Source organism: Thermobia domestica, chromosome 12, assembly GCF_964235325.1.
Source record: "Thermobia domestica chromosome 12, izTheDome1.hap1.1, whole genome shotgun sequence".
NCBI lineage: Eukaryota > Metazoa > Arthropoda > Insecta > Zygentoma > Lepismatidae > Thermobia > Thermobia domestica.
The window spans coordinates 133,922,100-133,937,443 of NC_137465.1; the positions used below are offsets into that span (position 1 = coordinate 133,922,100).

The 15,344-nt window shown below is 34.1% G+C and overlaps 1 protein-coding gene across 1 annotated transcript in view; it reads left to right on the forward strand.

Annotated features, from left to right (window-relative positions):
* The first annotated feature begins 599 nt into the window (after positions 1-599).
* The window catches only part of LOC145666668 (protein amalgam-like), a 296,952-nt gene continuing 282,207 nt past the window's right edge, over positions 600-15,344 (forward strand). The window contains exon 1 of the mRNA XM_081734140.1: positions 600-636. Coding sequence (XP_081590266.1) covers positions 615-636 — 22 coding nt within the window. The 5' untranslated portion in view covers positions 600-614. The remainder of the gene's footprint in view (positions 637-15,344) is intronic.

Here is a 15,344-nt window from a genome sequence, read left to right on the forward strand (position 1 = left end):
ACGTAAAACGTTTTAAAAGAACTCTTCCTTGAATACTAAATTGTTTTCCACATGTTTTGTTTAAAATATAAATGGATAGCTATTTTACAAGAAGTATTTAGTGAGTATGATAATAAAGTACAGAGAACAATTGGCATAAATCTTGTAAAGTTTATAAGGAAAATTAAGTCTTTTTAAGTTCGTGTAATAGTTTTTAGTGAATTAACGAACTTCATAAAATGAAGGCAACAGAATGCAACGTCTAGTTGTATGCAACCAACCACACTTTCCTCATCACGTTGGTTGTATAAGCAGAAGGCGCTCGAAGTCTAATTCTAAATAACCACTTTTTTTTTTTTTTTTTTTTTTTTTTACACTAAAAGCGATTCGCAATGGCGAAAATTATGTGAACATATCATATTGCCATTGGTTTTATGTATATGTAAAAACCTTTAACGGTTCTGTTAGTATGTAAGTACATGAAATTTAAGTTGCAATGTCTGAATCTAACAAATAGGAACATAACTTGTTAAGAATATCATAAGAGAAAAAGTTCCCTTCCACCAGAATGGATGCATCAATAATGCAATTATTTATCCTCTTTTGCAGGTAAGATACACCAATCTTGATCACAGATGAATGTGTCCAAAGCGTCTGGTGAGTCCTCAAATAATTAATAACCTTTATAGTTTCTACTGTTCTGGCCAAGTGAGAATAATTGGTGTTTCTACAATTCTGAACGTATAAATTAATAATACCCGAATTAAACAAAGTTGGCAATAAATAGGAAAGACTAATGAAAATTATTGCACTTGACAATCTACTGCATATAACGGGAAGTGCTTGATAATTAATAAAACACACACAAAAAAGTTCTTGGTATCTCGATTGTTCGTATCTTGTATATAATAATATCAGTTCTAATGATATCTTTTTTTTTAAGGTTAAATCAACAATAATATTCCGCGAGGCAGTCGAATTGACGTTTAACTTGAACCAATAAGGTCTCAATGCGTTATTCCAAAATTTGTTTTCAATTGGCGAATATTACAACTTATTGATAAGACTCTTGCTCTGCTGATAGCATACAGCATGTCGACGAAATTGGATCTGACATCACACTGTTAGCAACGTTGCCTTAAATGAAAGCACACTTTAATATCAAACATCAACTCGGCTGTTGTGTTAAATAATTGTTTATGAACTGTTCTTCCAATTTTTTTAATTGAAAAATAAGCACTTTGTAAATAAATTAATTTTTTAAACATCAGTTTTTGACAGATGCTTAACAAGATAGGACACATAGTTAATACTGTTTACGGATTGAATGCACCTCAAGAAATGTATTTAAATAACGAGCTGACATTCCTTGTGTTAGGGCTTACAAAATGCAAATCTAATGTAAATATATTATCTATCGTACGAAATAAAACAAAAGACTTAAAGGAAATAAATATACTTGGATAAAAGGTAAAATGAGGTATGAAGAAGATAAAGAATTTCAGTGAGTTCTCAAGCATAGTACCTTATATATATTCTGAGTTGATTCTCTGATGTTGACCTCTTACGATGTCTCGATCTTGATCATTGTTGTCTCTTCAGAGCTCAGGCTGGCCAGATGTCTCCAACGGAAAGTTAAATGGAACATTTTGTTAAAGTGAAGTCCTCAGTTTCTAATCGTAATCTTTGGATTTTAGGGTTCTCAGGCCGGGTGCCTGTGGCGGTCTCTTATCGGACTTATATGTTCCAGCAGACCGCGGCATTCGAATACTTCATGTTACGAGTTCTTAAACACTAGTTTGCAACGTAAATGAAATCTAAATTTATCTCAGATGAGGTAATATGTTCGTAAGTGAACGTTAATGGCAGGTTAATTAGTTTTTTTCTCAAACGTTTGTTCACAATAATTTACATAATTCATATGAAATAATTTCGTAAATAAACAAACGAAGGAACTTTTGTTTCTAAGTTATTTACTGAGCTTACTTGAAAAGAAATCGGGCCGAAAAAGGAGAGAGCAACTTCTAACGGCAGTTATATTCTCTCTTATTAGATGTAATGAGCAAATACAGCAGAAAACTTAATAGCGCGAAGAGAGAGAGAGAGAGAGAAAGAGAGAGAATTGGATAAAAGTTATACAAAGTTGCAAGGCATAACGAGAGTGCATATTGTGTTTTTGAGTTTAATTAACGTAGGCGAAAGAGTTTAGATATATACTTTCACCAACAGAAAAACAAATACGATAACAGAGCAAAAAAGAAAAGTTTTAGTAAATGTGCCTGGCTGGCTATGGGAAAATAAGAATTTTCCAATGCTGACAATCAGCGAGAGAAAAAAGGGGAAGCGGAGATATTTTCTATGTTAACAACCATACGTAGCGATGCGTGAAATCTAATGACGAGAATATAAGGATAGAGCAATTATTTAGGAAAATTCTGTACAAACTGCTTAGCTATTCTCTCTGTGATAATTGTCTTTTGTACGTACTACTCCTGCTTTCTCGTTTAAGTTCTCTTATTTTCACAAATAAACTTTCTCCTTTTCCCGCATAATTTTCCAGACACTTGGCACTCGTAGTACGTACACTAATATATGCTTCGTTAAGAAGACAACCACACCAAAGTTTTTATCAAAAGCAATTTAGCAATTTTCATATTACTATTATGACCAAACTAAAATTCAACTGATTTTTCTCTTTCCAATTTCATATTTTTAAAAGACTTCTTTTTCCAATGTTAAACGAAGTGACTGGAAACTGTGCGTTTTATGTATAGTTACCAGTTTGTTTGCTGATCTGGACGTATGAGGTTTGAACTATTGTTAGCTTTAAGTTTCTACAGGAAGCGTTGTGGCTTGGTGGTGAAATACTCGTTTTTGGTGCGAGAGCTCTGGATGTGATCCCAGGCCACGAGACAACACACCGTGGAGGAGAACATCGTGTTCGTGGGTTATCTCGTTTCCTCTCACATTGCCATTTAACCGATTATTTTACAATAATCCAATTTCATGTCATCATCTCCTTTATCCTACAGGGTATAACAAAAGCATGTAAACCTGTATCATAAGATTTTCTATTTCTATACCTTACTTTCATAATAAAGCATGGAACAAGTGAACTAGTGGTCTTCCCTGCGCCTTCAGAGCGATGTGATTGAAACGTTAGGGCGAGAAAGTACGACAAAGTCTCTCGAATTGGAAAAGTTTGCACAGATCGTATAAACAACTAGTAATCGATAAATACGGTAAAGAAATTGCTGAAATGCAGTGTAAGTGATAATAACGTAAGTGAACCCAAAGATATGTCTGTGATCGTTCACGAAGTTGTGTGGTTATTTATAAGTGTAGTTTTTCGTGTACGTAAGGTGTAGTGAGGTGACGATGTTACTGTGGACACGGAAGATGAACGGCCATATAGACCTGTGAATCATGAACAGACGAAAACATCGAGAAATGCGTCAACGCTTCACCGAAGATCATTGGCTGACGGTTTGAATGTTGGTGTAGGCCATAGGAGTGTCATATTGGGCTTCTTTTGGAATTGTAACCGAAAAGTTCGGTAAACATAAACTGCATGCGCGCTTAGTGGTTCAGATTTTGACTCCTGATCAGAAAGAAAACAGGATGGGGTTCTACGGAAGCTTTATCGAGAAGGAGAATAGTGACTCCCACCTTTCTTAAACGGATCGTTATGGGTGGTGAGTCGTAGTATCTGAGGTACAAGCTAGAGTCAAAAGGAAAACCATGGATTGGCACGACTTAGAAACATCGAAATGAAAAAGGTTAGCTGCAAGAAGTCGCTCATCAAAAGAATGCTTATTATCATTACTAATACTGGGGAGTAATTCAGAAAGAACACCTGTCAGAAGACAAAATATAAAATGCAGAACATTTTGGATCATCTACTTAAAAGGATCAGACGTGTGCGTTCCCAGTATGCTGAAAATGGATCCTGGTATCTGTTGTACGATAATAAACGCCAATATAACGCCATAACCGTCCAGAATTTCTTGGTATATAAGGGAGTTGTTGTATTCCATAAGCCCTCTCCCGAGCTATTGACCAGGCTTGGTCTATGTCGATTATTTTCTTTCACTTTTTTTGAAAAAAGGCCTTAAAATCACAATAACTATCGTATTTTGCCGACGTTCAACCCAAAGTGAACACTTATCTGCATTCCACAAGTTCCTTGGTCCAAAGTGTGCCAGGCCTATTCATACGTTCCCAGAAGTGCATAACCATGAGAAAAGATTATTTTAAAGGACAATAAGTTGGATTCTGGCATATATGTAGCACTATCCCTGGAAATAAATCATTTACCTTATTTATTGATCACGGGTTGTAGTTAATTATTCCTTCCATAATCACAGGCATGTGAGTGCAATAAGTAACTAGTATTATTAATGCAGTTACAATAGAAAAATTTTGAAGTTACGCAAAATTCAGCTGCTCGAAAGAATAAGGAAAATGTAAATTTGAAACAAAAATTTTCACTGCTTCACAGAATGCTAAATGAAAAACGAAATACTGCACATACCTCTGAAGCAAAACATTTTCGGAGTGTTGTTTTAGTTTTTTTTTTTTTTTTTTGTTCTTTGGTGAGCAAGTGGAAACAATTGTTATTCCCAAAAAGATAGGGGGGAAATAACAAAAGAAAACATACAATGAAAAAAGAGATAGACAAAAACAGAGAAACCGAGATTTGGCAGCAGACTGTGTCCCCAGCCTGCAGAGAGGAATCGATTGGGCGTGCGTACGCTTTTGCAAATATAAGCAACCATCTTCTGCAGTTTTTCGTTCGCTATGCAATGAGATTGTTGACCCAGCCTCTTCCCTTTACCCACGTATTCATATTAATATTTGTATATATATATATATATATATATATATATATATATATATATATATATATATATATATATATATATATATATACGCAGACACATAGAAAACAGCCTGTTGTTTGGTGTCTTGAGCACGAAGTGTTGTTTGTAATTCGCTCTACTGTTTATACTATGATTGTGTGCCGTACAGATTACTGCATCAATATTCATTACTTTTGGTAGTAGGTTTAGTATCAACCATCTGCACGTATCAGTATTTGCATATGTACAATGTCTTCACTGCATATCTTAGAAATTATTAATTAACAGAGTAACGCTTTCACACATACATGCACACTTATTCGGAAACAGTAGTTAGATAGACCAGTAGAAAAAGAAAAAAATGGATTAGGTAGCTACAAAATATGTTCTTTCTGATTACGTTGTACTACATATACAGATAATGCATCGTATTTAGAATGTTGATATATGTGAAAAATTTGTAATTTAATATTTAGCTAATTGTGGAAATAAGAAAATGATTACTATTGAGATTTTAGTAGTATCATTCAGTACCAAATTTAAAGGTATCGTAGTGGTATATCTGCTATGCTTCAAAGGTTCAATGATCTGGTTTCTATTAGGAGTTGGTAAGTGAAATAAATTATCGAATAATTGGTTGCTGATATTTTAACAGACAAAATGTTAAATTGTGTGAAAAACAATTGAAGAGCGAAACTGTTTATGTTTATAATTAAAACAAAGATGTTATACAATATAGGATCTGTTCATATGTATCTTCATTCTATTAACTCAACGAAGCCAAAAATGAAATAAATAAATAAAAACAACCGAACATAGGCACATCTGATTGGCTACTGTTGTTTCTACCATCTTCTGATTGGCTACTTCAGTTTGCGTCATATTGTTGGCTCAAAACATTGCGATTTTATTGGGCGGAGTGGGAAGAGTAGAGGTGGTGAAACTGTGATGTATGGCTTCAAGATTTTGTTGTATGGGTAGATCCTTTATTTTATAACTTCCTTGAGTTGAAAGCTCGTCTAGTTTTGTATAGTTGAGCCACGTGTGGCTGTGTTCATGGAATTAGTTTCCAGTGATTAAAGGAGTGTGTATTCAAGGAATGTGAAACATTTACAGAGTGAGTAGTTGACTTGAAAAAGTTATAAGGGGTAAGGTATCACAAGTGAAGATTGTTGGAGAAGTTTATATACCTGAATCTTAGTGGTTGTCAAGTGTATGTGTATGTCCGGAGAGGTTATAGGTATATATATTAAAGAACAAGGTAGTCCTAGAGAAGAGTTTCGACATTATTGCATTTGGTAGAGACTTGTTGAAGTAAACAAGTTTTAAATAAGTAACACATTAGCAATTGTGATAACGAATTGTTTAGACAAGAATCCCAACAGACTTAGCAACAGAAATAATATATTTTGAGGTTCGTCACTCGTAAGCAGCACTAGCAATAAAAGAAACGTAAGTGTATCATACGTAGCAGACGTTATAAAATATGTAACCATAGGTTTTAGTTGACCATAAAATCACAGGAGATATACCAATATAAAAGGTGTAAGAGATCCACTTCTAGATAGTAAAGTTAATAAAAGCATAATGGTGTTAAGAGAATAGAAAATAGGCAATAAATAACTAGGACTTCCTATCAGACAAGATGTGAGGATGTCTTGTTTCGAAAAGTGTCATGATAACGATGATTCGTCTTGTATCTTGTTACGAAACTTATGTCTTGAGGACAACCCAAAAGGGAAAACAAATATGTTAAGGTTTGAATTGCAAATGCTATTTTCAATAAGATTATGTTCTGTATATGAATAATTATAAAAGGCCATCAAATTTCACAATGGAATATTTAAAACTTGAAGGTTACAAAAAAAATTAAAATTTTATTATTTATCACTCGCACTACTGTAGATAACCCACAACACATGACGTCCTACACTTGGATTTTTGCTGTGTTCAGAAGATATACTTAGATGATTATTCGAACTTCGTGTGAACTTAACAAAAGACAGAATATATCGTAATGATTTGTTATTGTTTCTGAAAAATACTTGAATTATAATATCGTGTAATTATGTGTATCTAATCTTTCTTATATATTTTCACTAAAACGATCACATTCTATCCGGAACCCAACTTAGAAATATAACTCACTATTATGAATTTAAGAACTGGACTACAAATGGATGGTATCAATATCTGGTTATGTGTATTATTGAGCTATCTTGTCTGAGCAAGAATGTAGTACAATTCGGTTATACTGCACGCGTATACTTTACTCATCAATTAATCTTAATTAAGTGACTGATACCAACTGTTAGACCAGTTAGAGAAGCAATATCACACTGTAATCTAGCCATTTGATTATCAATGTCACTTCAGTGTTTCTCGGAGAAACAATGTCCCGCAAAGATAATCTTATCTGACAATAAATATTTATTTTAAATATATCTGAATACTAGCGTCACTTCCATATATCTAACTACATCACTTAGATTGTTCGTGAAAATTATATAATTTCAAATTCGACATTCTATTGCTTTCCATTTATTAACACAGCCTAGATCAGCACACTAACAACAGAGTATGTACGACATAACCATCATTAGGTAGAATACCCTCACTTGAGGAATAACACTTTACCAGGACGACTTGAAAGTAGATGTACAGATATCTAAATCAACAGCATTGCGATTTAGGTAGCAAGAAAACGTTAAGTGTGGGTCTCATCTGTTGGACACAATATAACTGGATCGTTAATGAAAACATTTTACTTTTCTGTTTCATGTAATGAATCAAATTGTGTAACATCGTAACCAAGTCATTTACACACTTGTTTTCTGTGCAGGTGGTCCAGAGTTAGATTCCTGAAAAATATATTTTCTTTGTTACAAACCACGACTAGTTGTTCTTATCACACTTTAATAATCAGATCCCATTTAGTTTATCTTTGATACCGTAAAGGGGATTTAAATGTAAGATAATAAATTAATCAACGAATTAAGTTTTCCTGACGTTTCTTGTATATTGTTCTTGTGTGTTTAAATTTAACAGTTTTTTTCTTTTTAGCACAGAGGTCATGTGAGGCGTGGGTCTACAACGTAAGATGAAATTCGAATTCGAATGTGTTCAAACTTTATTGCCACCCACTGAAGATTGAACCCAAGACCATGTACAGGAAAAGCGCACGCGCTAGCCACTAAACAAGCGAAGAAGGCCTAATGTTTCTTAACATTATATTGAGCCATTTTGTGTGAAGTTTTGCTGTAAATAAGGGCAGTTGGTGTCTAATCCTAGATATCTTATTAATTAAAGATTGTGGAGTCTAAGTACCAGAACATTTAAACCAGAAATAAATACCCTATGCAAATATGATGAGACATACTGAATTAAGATACACCCTTGTTACTTGAATCTGTATCACTAATTGAAAGTTGTCAGACGAATTCAATGGTTTGAGCTCAATAATTAATCAAAGATAACCCGAAAATCCGACAAACACCTGACCTGATAAGTGCCAGATTTTGAGTGATGGAATATATATGACGGAAAACGACTATCTGTAGTAGGGTGAAACAAGAAATGTGGAGTAATGTGAATTTTCGAATATTGGATTTCAAACGTGCGAAAAAGTTGGGTATTCGTACGGTTATAAAAGAAAAGATATTCTAACAATGCATATGTTTTATCTTCAGTTCGCACAAAGGGCCTACAGTTTTGAAAAAGTGACCACCAACTATCGTCTTAATTTTCAAATTGTAAGGATTAAGTTTTTCGACTACTAATGACATGCAATGAAGTTGTTTAATAATAATAATGAAAATAATTTTGAAATTGCAGCAGTGTATTTAGATTTCGCTTATATGACCTAAAGTTAATGAAATTCGGTGCAAAATTGATCTTTTATAATAGTTTTACAAACAGATGGACTCTTGAATTAAAAATATCTACAAGGCCATTTATTTACTAGATAGTGATTTTATATATTGAAACTTTAGATGAAAACGTTAACTGACAGCTCTTCGCCCATTTCACAAAATTATACTTACCAAAATTACCCAGATCTCACCACGTGGGTGTGGCTGAATTTCAAGCTTCATCTACTCCCTACTCAACTATCTAGTCAATCAGAGCGCGCATCAGGCGGATACACTGTAAGTTAAGAGAATAATCGCCCGGACAGTCAGAAATGTGTGTAGCCATAACTAGCGCTCTCATGTGGTTGTGGCAATTAGTGTACTTAATAATATCAAAACACACCCATTAATAATAATCTAAGTTTTATTTATTAAATCATAAATATATCAACAAGTTCATGAGAACTTTTGCTATAACGCTCAGTCAGGACAGAGAGAGAGAGAGGTATATAGGTATTTTTTTGTTGTTGAGTCAAATTTGTGGAGATATTGTCATACACTCTCGATAATAAAGAAGACATCAGACAATGCAGTTTAATGTATGATCCGAACCATACGGGGTCTCGTCGGGTATCGAATCCTGATCTCACTAAAGACGTGTATGCTAACCACGTAGCCACGAGGGAGTTCTTACATTATGTTGTTTCATCATTATCTCTCAAGGGCATCGTTACAAAGTGGGATTTCCAGTTGAATTTAGGCATCAAAGAATACAATATTCCTCTAACATAGCCATCTCTGTTATATTGTCTGCACATTTTTCCCGTGAACTCTGTGTCAAATTATTATACATCTTTCCAATTTGCCAAAAATGATAAAATAACAGTATATATTTCGTCCAATTATTCAGGTCAATGTAGTCCTTGGGATCAAAACGTATGAAAGTTCTAACAGGTGTTATTTTCATTTGTTGATTCCTGTCTTTCAGATCCCCATACTTTTGAACCGTATCTTCTTTCATCCGCCTCCTCTATGTATTGTCTCTTAGGCACTATTATCATCAACAACATGTTCTCAAGATGACGGAAGAGCGCATTTTTTTCAATCTGTGGGTCGATAATTTAGTCAATGAACTTCGGTATATGTATCGTTCTTTGCAATATCTTATAAACTCACTTTCCACTGTATTTCGCTGAGTGGTACCCTTTACCACCACAAGCTAGCATATAAATATTTACCTCGCTACTCTACTGGCAGTAAAATTCCATACTTGGCAGAGCAATGCCAAATATTTTAATACTCTCCACTTAGCAAGTGGGTGCTCGGAATTCCACCCGTATAGTAGGCATTTAATGGCGAGTATGTACTCGGACTTCTGCCTTGAGCAGTTAGCAACGAATCAGACAGCAGCATACGTCCTCACCATGTAAGTGGCTAGTATCTTCAGTTTATTCGTAAGAACCGGTGCACAGGTCAACCATTGGAAATGATTGGGCACATCAATCTAAGAAGAGAAATACGTTTTTGTGTCACTCTGAGTACATACTATTTGCGATAATAGTCACTGATAGACAATACATAAGAAAATTGGTTTACAGAAAAATATTGAAAGCTAAGAATCAACAGACGAAGGAAAATTCTGTTACAACTTTTATGCCTCCATTAATATACATTAATGCCAAAGGCCACACTGAACTGATTAATTGGACGAAATGTAAGCTATAACTACTCTCCAATGACCGAAAGCTTAACAACAGAAAATATTTTATCATTTTTGCAAAATAAAACTATAAGTTTCAATTTAGACCTATACCTACTCAGACAGTTCAAAGGTATGTTAAACTTCTGAATGAGTCCATTGGAAAAGTGTGCAGACATGAAAACAGAGATAGCTATGTTAGAGCAACATTTTAACCTTTGATGCCTAAATTATGTAGATCAGAAGTCCGACTTCCAGATGACACCATTGGCTGATAATAGTGAAGATCATAATTTAGGATGCCCTGAATGATTGGATGGTTGTGTTTAGCAAGAATAGTTCAGCGAAGCGAGCAAAGATCTGCAAGCTAACTTTTAATCTCAAATTTGAATATACTAAGCCACTATTTAGGGAAAAAATGTAGCTAAAAATGCCCTTGTGTATATTTTAATACAAAATTGATTCTGTTTGTAAAACTGTTGAAAAATCAATTTTTCATCAAACCTCACTAACTTTAGATTATATTCAAAAACTCTATAAGTACCATTGTTATATTATAAATAAACTCTATAAGTACCGCTTTAATCAATGGCTAAAACCATAGAAATTTCATGGTATCAAAATGTCAACGTTAGAATAGTAATTGTTTAGTTTGGTAATTTTTCTTTTAAATTTTAGGCCATATATGCTAATTGATGACAAAATGTAGGAATTTTTCAATAGCTTTCCCCTTTATTGGCATGCAAATACGCAACTTTTCTGTACTATTAGAATTCGATAAACACGAAGTCGCTTTTTTCGACCCATCCTGTTGTATAGTCCCTTAAAGGAAGAAAATAAAATATTAAAGGGAAATTAAATGTTAGTTAATGTTCTCCAATTAAATAATAACTAACCGCATGTCCTGCGCAAGCGCAGGACACTATAGTTGTCTGAATGATTGAATATGATACAAAATTAAAATATTTATGGCTAGCAAAGTAGTTTTCATGACACGGTAATAATATCTTTAGTTAAGAATTTCTCGATAATTACACGAATTTAAGACGTCCTCGAATCTAAGACGCACCCGGATTTCGTTGGATTAATTTAAGGAAAAATAGAGTAGTAATATGTTCTGTTTTTACTATTACTAAAGCGCTGTTTGATATTGGTCATTTTCGGTGATTTTTATATATCCCTCTCCTCTCCCCATGTTGCGGCGCACGGCATGATAAAAATTATCCCAGGCCCGAATGTAATGTATGTTGGAAATTTGATCGAGATCGGTTGGGTGGTTCAGGAGTTAAGTTTTATTTATATTTATATATTAATATCTCCTTCCCCACCCATCCCCTCGGTTCTATAGTCAAAGTGACATTAACAAAAACTTTCCAGGTTTAAATGCCATCTATGTTGAAAATTTTTGATCTAGATTGGTCAGGTGGCCCAAGAGTTACTTTTATTTATTTTCAAATATCTCTCCGCTCCCCTCCTCCTACCTTAAGTTCTACCGTCAAAGGGATATGATAAAAAACACCCCAGGTCCAAACCTCATCTATGTTGATAATTTGATTTAAGATCGATTGGGTGGTTTAAGCATGATGAAGTCACAAACACAGTCACTTTTATTTTTATTTTTTTACATATGTCCACGCTTCCCCCTTCTACATTGTGCCGTCAAAGTAAAATGACGAAAATATCCCAGATCCGAACTTTATCTATGTTGAAAGTTTGATCGAGATTGGTCGAGTGGTTCAAGAGTTACTAAGTTTTATTAATTTTCATATATTTATCCTCCTCCCCTCCCCTTCCCTAAGGTCTACAATTGAAGTGAAATAATGAGAAAATTCCCAGATTCAACCTTCATCTATGTTGAAAATTTGATTGAGATCGATCGAGTGGTTCAAGAGTTATTAACTCACGAACATGGTCACTTTTATTTTTATATTTATTGATTTTTGTATATCTCCCCTTCCTCCCCATTCTCTACGTTATTCCGTCAAAGTGAAATGGTAAAAAACATTCCAGGCACAAACGTAATCTATGTTAAAAATTTGATCGAGATTGGTCGTTTGATTCAAGAGTTATTCTTTTATTTTTTCTATAATTCCTCTCCCTCCCCCTCCCCTAAGTTCTACCGTCAAAGTGAATTGCTACAAACAGTCCTAGGTCAGAACTGCATCTATGTCAAAAATTTGATTGAGATCGGTCGGGTGGGTCAAGAGATTACGGGTCACAAACATAGTCACTTTCAATTTGGATCTGAAGTTTTTATTCACAAACACCGCTTTTAATATATAGATTGTGCTAATGGAGAATTTTAGCTCAATTATTGGTGCTATACTGAACAAATAAATGATAAAATGAAAACGAATAAGCAAAAATGCCTATTAGTAGGCAGAAGCAAGACCCAATAATTAATTATGGACAATAGCACCATCTCCGGAAAACATAGACTCGCCAACACGGAAAATTTGAAATTATGATTGGAAATTCAAACTGGAAAATTGAAGAAACCAGATTATTCATGGCTAGATTTTTTAATGTTAACCCGTATATCAAATCCGTGCTATAACATAAAGGTCATAATTTCTAAAGCATTTGTATATTATAAAGTTCTGCTTATACAGGTATAGGAACAATATAGGTAGAGCTAAATTATACACGGAAACGTTTCTCCTACTTCCGAATTTTATTATAAAAATCTCCTTATTATAAATGATGTAATACAAGATCACTCTAATATAAATAGTTCATTAATACTGGGTAAAGAGAGGTATCCTAAGGCCATGACAACCTCGGGAAGGTTCTCCATAGAGCTTCGAGCAAGCTAGGTCGATTGGATTTAGGATCCCCTACGCTCCACGCAAGCAAAGAGGAGTTGAAAGCCGTAAAGCTCCACGCAAACTGGATTTCTGAGGTTAAGAGCCCACAGAGTTTCGAGCAAACTAAGTGGGCAGGAAATGAGGCCTAGAGCTCTGAATAAGCTAAAGACTTTGGGTTAGTTGGCTCCTAGAGCTCGAAGCAATCTAAAGAAGTGGTGGTGACCAGCCAAAAATTGATAGTAGCTGCTGAGGTCCATCGTCACATGACCAGTGGTGTCCCTGTCAACTGCTGCTGTATGACTCTTGGTAGGATGAACATGATTAATGTTTATAAATATGATATGTGTTCTTGTTAGTAGACAGAGCCATGTAAGGGATTCTTAGATGAAATTCCCCCCCTTAAATAATCTTGCACTTCACTCATTTTAAGATACTAAAAAGTATTACCTGATTTTACAAATATAATACCATTTATTAAGTATTTTGGCAGCTAAGAAGACGCAACAGTAAACTTTTCATTACATAAAGAATACTGAGAATCGGAGATGGAGAAATGTGAATGATAAAAGCTCTTTTGTTGAAAAGTTAATTTCCAAAAATGAAATAAAGGTGGAAAGTGTAAAGATTAAAATTTCACAGACAGTAATTTAGTATCTCCCTAACAAACAGTAGTTAAGTATCTCCGCCTCTCTCTCTTTTCTCTTACTTAAACAGTTAAACAAAGAAGTAATGGGACGAATATAAATGTGCTAACAAAAAAATTCACAATCCTTTTACATACAAGTAGAATTCCTTTGGTGGATAAACGCAAGTACACTCGAAAACTATCGCTGTATACTTTATAATGTATATAATGTACTATTATTAGAAACACCTATAGCGTCATATTGAATGAGCTCCTCCTTATTGAACTTTTAAGTTGCGGCGGCTTTGGGGGGGGGGGGGCGAGAGAAATGTTTATTTTCTGTCCGTGAGAAAGAGTCAGAAGAAATAATAGAGAAATCCTCTTTCCAACTAAACAAAGTAAGGAAACTGTAGAAGTTACGTCATTTGCCAGTTTTGGTCTTTTTACAGCCTTTCTTTTAGCCCTTATTTATATAACCATTTAGAATTGAAAAGGACGGTGGAGTAACGAAATGTTAAGGTTTCTCTCTTCATCAGCTATTTAAGTTAATTAAAGGATGTTTTTTTCTTATGTTTGAAAATTAAAAAGAAAAAGAAAAATGACAACTTTGGGACAAAAGTAAATGCAGTTACAAAAAAAAGTTCACTACTAAGGAAAAAAATGAAAGATCTTCTCTAGTTTCTGGCTCGGGAAGTATAAAAAACAGTTGACGAAAAAAAGAGAAAAAGAAAAGAAACGTATTCTATCCGGCTTTTAATAAGGAATCAACTTAAGAACTTAGCCCTTCTGGACGCAATTCAATTAGAGAGTAACTAATCTCCATACTTACTTTACTTTACTTTCTCCCGCCCTTCCGCACTCGATTCCCTGCTTCCTTCCGCTCTTCCTTTCTTGGCTTCCTGTTACATTTTCCAGAGTGACAAGAGAATCTCCAACTTCTGCTTTAGAAAATTGTGTGTGTTTGTTTTGAAAGCTTGATTAAACATTTGAGAATTTGAAATGTTATATCGTGCAATATAATGACCTTAATTTCATTTACCTTTTATTATATAATATATATATATATATATATATATATATATATATATATATATATATATATATATATATATATATATATATATATATACAGTGCATCAAGTAGAATCTTTGTTATCCCTGTACGTATTTAGCTTCGCATATTTGAACTCCCTCCTGTTTCAGATTAGCTCTTTCAACTCTTCTCATACCGTAGTCTTGTTTCTGTCTGTGTAAAGGTGATTCATTATGCTGAATGTTTGTACTAAAGTTTAGTCCTTCGTAATTATATTAAGTGAAAATTAACTTTACCATACAGCCAAAGTGCTGCAATGACATTAATGGTTTTGTTTTGTTGACAATAGATTATGCTGTAGGTGTTCAGTTTGCAGGAGTGAAGTGTAAGATCAATAATAGCCTAAATGTAATTTAAATGTAATGATATCGGGTTGATCATAAAAGGAAGTTTTTTTTTTTCTAATTAAGAGAAAGAGCGTGGCAGAT